The 1,718-nt window shown below is 40.5% G+C and overlaps 1 protein-coding gene across 1 annotated transcript in view; it reads right to left on the reverse strand.

The window, feature by feature from the left end:
- LOC101849638 (tetratricopeptide repeat protein 28) overlaps positions 1 to 1,718 on the reverse strand; it is a gene marked incomplete in the record, with an annotated part of 49,999 nt that overhangs the window by 43,673 nt on the left and 4,608 nt on the right. The window contains 2 exon segments of the mRNA XM_013086798.2: positions 97 to 332; positions 1,157 to 1,334. Of these exon segments, the coding sequence (XP_012942252.1) occupies positions 97 to 332; positions 1,157 to 1,334 (414 nt within the window).

Genomic DNA, 1,718 nt, shown 5'->3' on the forward strand with positions numbered 1-1,718 from the left:
TCCACACACCCCTCCTCCTTCACACACACACACACACACACACAGACACAGACACACACACACACAAACACCCCCCCTACACACACACACACACACCTGCTCATGTGTAGCCACTGCCAGAGTCAAACACTCCTGGTACAGTCCAATAGCTGTCTCCACATGCATCTGCTGAGAGTGAGCGTTGGCCAGCGTGAGTAACACCCGCATGGTGATTCCCTTCTGATTGGTCTGCAGTTTCCTCGCAGCCTCAAGAACATCGATGCATGCTTCATACCTTTTGTGATGGAAGAGCACCACTCCAACCTCGCTCAGCTTTTCATATGGATCCATACCTGATAAGCACATTCAGTTTAATCTTTTTTTTTTTGGTACAGATTTAATACCCCATTAGAAAAAAACAAGGTTGTTTTGAAGGCTTGATTGAGATGTGTATAATCAAACTAAAGTGATCATTGCTATATTAATAATAATAATAATAATAATAATAATAATAATAATAATAATAATAATAATAATAATAATAATAATAACAATAGTCCATCCATCATAAAGTGATGATGACCTCTAACATCCAAGGAGGAAGAAAAGTTATAGACCTTGCAGTAGAGAGAAAAGAAAAGGAAATAACAGCATGCAAGGTGTAATGATAATAAACGCCACACCTCGCTAATGCAACACCATAAAGCCATCCTGAAATACTACTAAAAATTTGCCATCAACTTATCACGATGTCTTAGTGTGGTATTCAACATTTCATACCTTCATCACAACCTCAAGGGTTCAATCCCTAGCTCCAATGGGCAGACAGGTAAACCCTCAGGAACAATTCTTTGCCTGGATTTATCTTGTTAATTAATCAAAGTTCATGGGGGCACAGTAGCTAAATATGTATAGCGTTTGCTTGTAAACCGAGAGATGTGGATTTCAATCCCAAACAGCGTCTGGGGTTTTTTTTTCATATTTCCTAAACTCCCTGGACCTAGGTTAGGTTTGTTCTAATGCATAAGCCTACCAGTCTCAAGGAGGAAAAATTCATTTTATAACACCTTTCAAACCCAGCACAATGTTCTCCTCTCAGTACAAATATCCCTTCTGTTCCAACGTCCTGTGAAGGGATCATTTTGACTTAAAGTGGGGAAGAAGGACAGTTACCAACCTTTCAGAGTAATCGCCAGGCTAGGGGTAATCTGGCAGAATTGTGACACTGATCCTGCGATGTGATTGGTCACTTTTTCCGGATTACTTCCCTCCACATCCAAGGCGGTCAACATTGCAGACAGTGATTGTTTATGCATGCTCATATGCTGGTAGGCTATGCCCTGAAGCAGGTATCCCTGATTTGAGGAGAAAAAGAAAATATGTGAGGCTTCAACCTGAAATCAGGCACTTGGCAAAATAATGAGATAAAAGAAACCAGCAGTTTTCCACTTGTTCGGCAATCTTTATTGATTTTTGGGTCTTTGGTTTAACACCTTTTATGTCCATTTAAATACACATTTCTGTGTGGATTTTACTGAAAAACTGTACATTTTCAGTTTCCAAGGACTCACAAGCTAAGGAAGTCACCAAACTTTGGTGCCCATTTTCTTGCTTATTTCCCCTCTGAAAACAAGTGACCCCCACTTCCCTCATATGCAAATATCTTGACGTGGGTGGTTGGCGGGTGCTCTGGTGTGGTTTGCTTCTTCTTTCCTATCAAACATCTATCGTCCTTATCT

Source organism: Aplysia californica, unplaced genomic scaffold (genome assembly GCF_000002075.1).
Source record: "Aplysia californica isolate F4 #8 unplaced genomic scaffold, AplCal3.0 scaffold00506, whole genome shotgun sequence".
In the NCBI taxonomy this organism is placed as follows: domain Eukaryota; kingdom Metazoa; phylum Mollusca; class Gastropoda; order Aplysiida; family Aplysiidae; genus Aplysia; species Aplysia californica.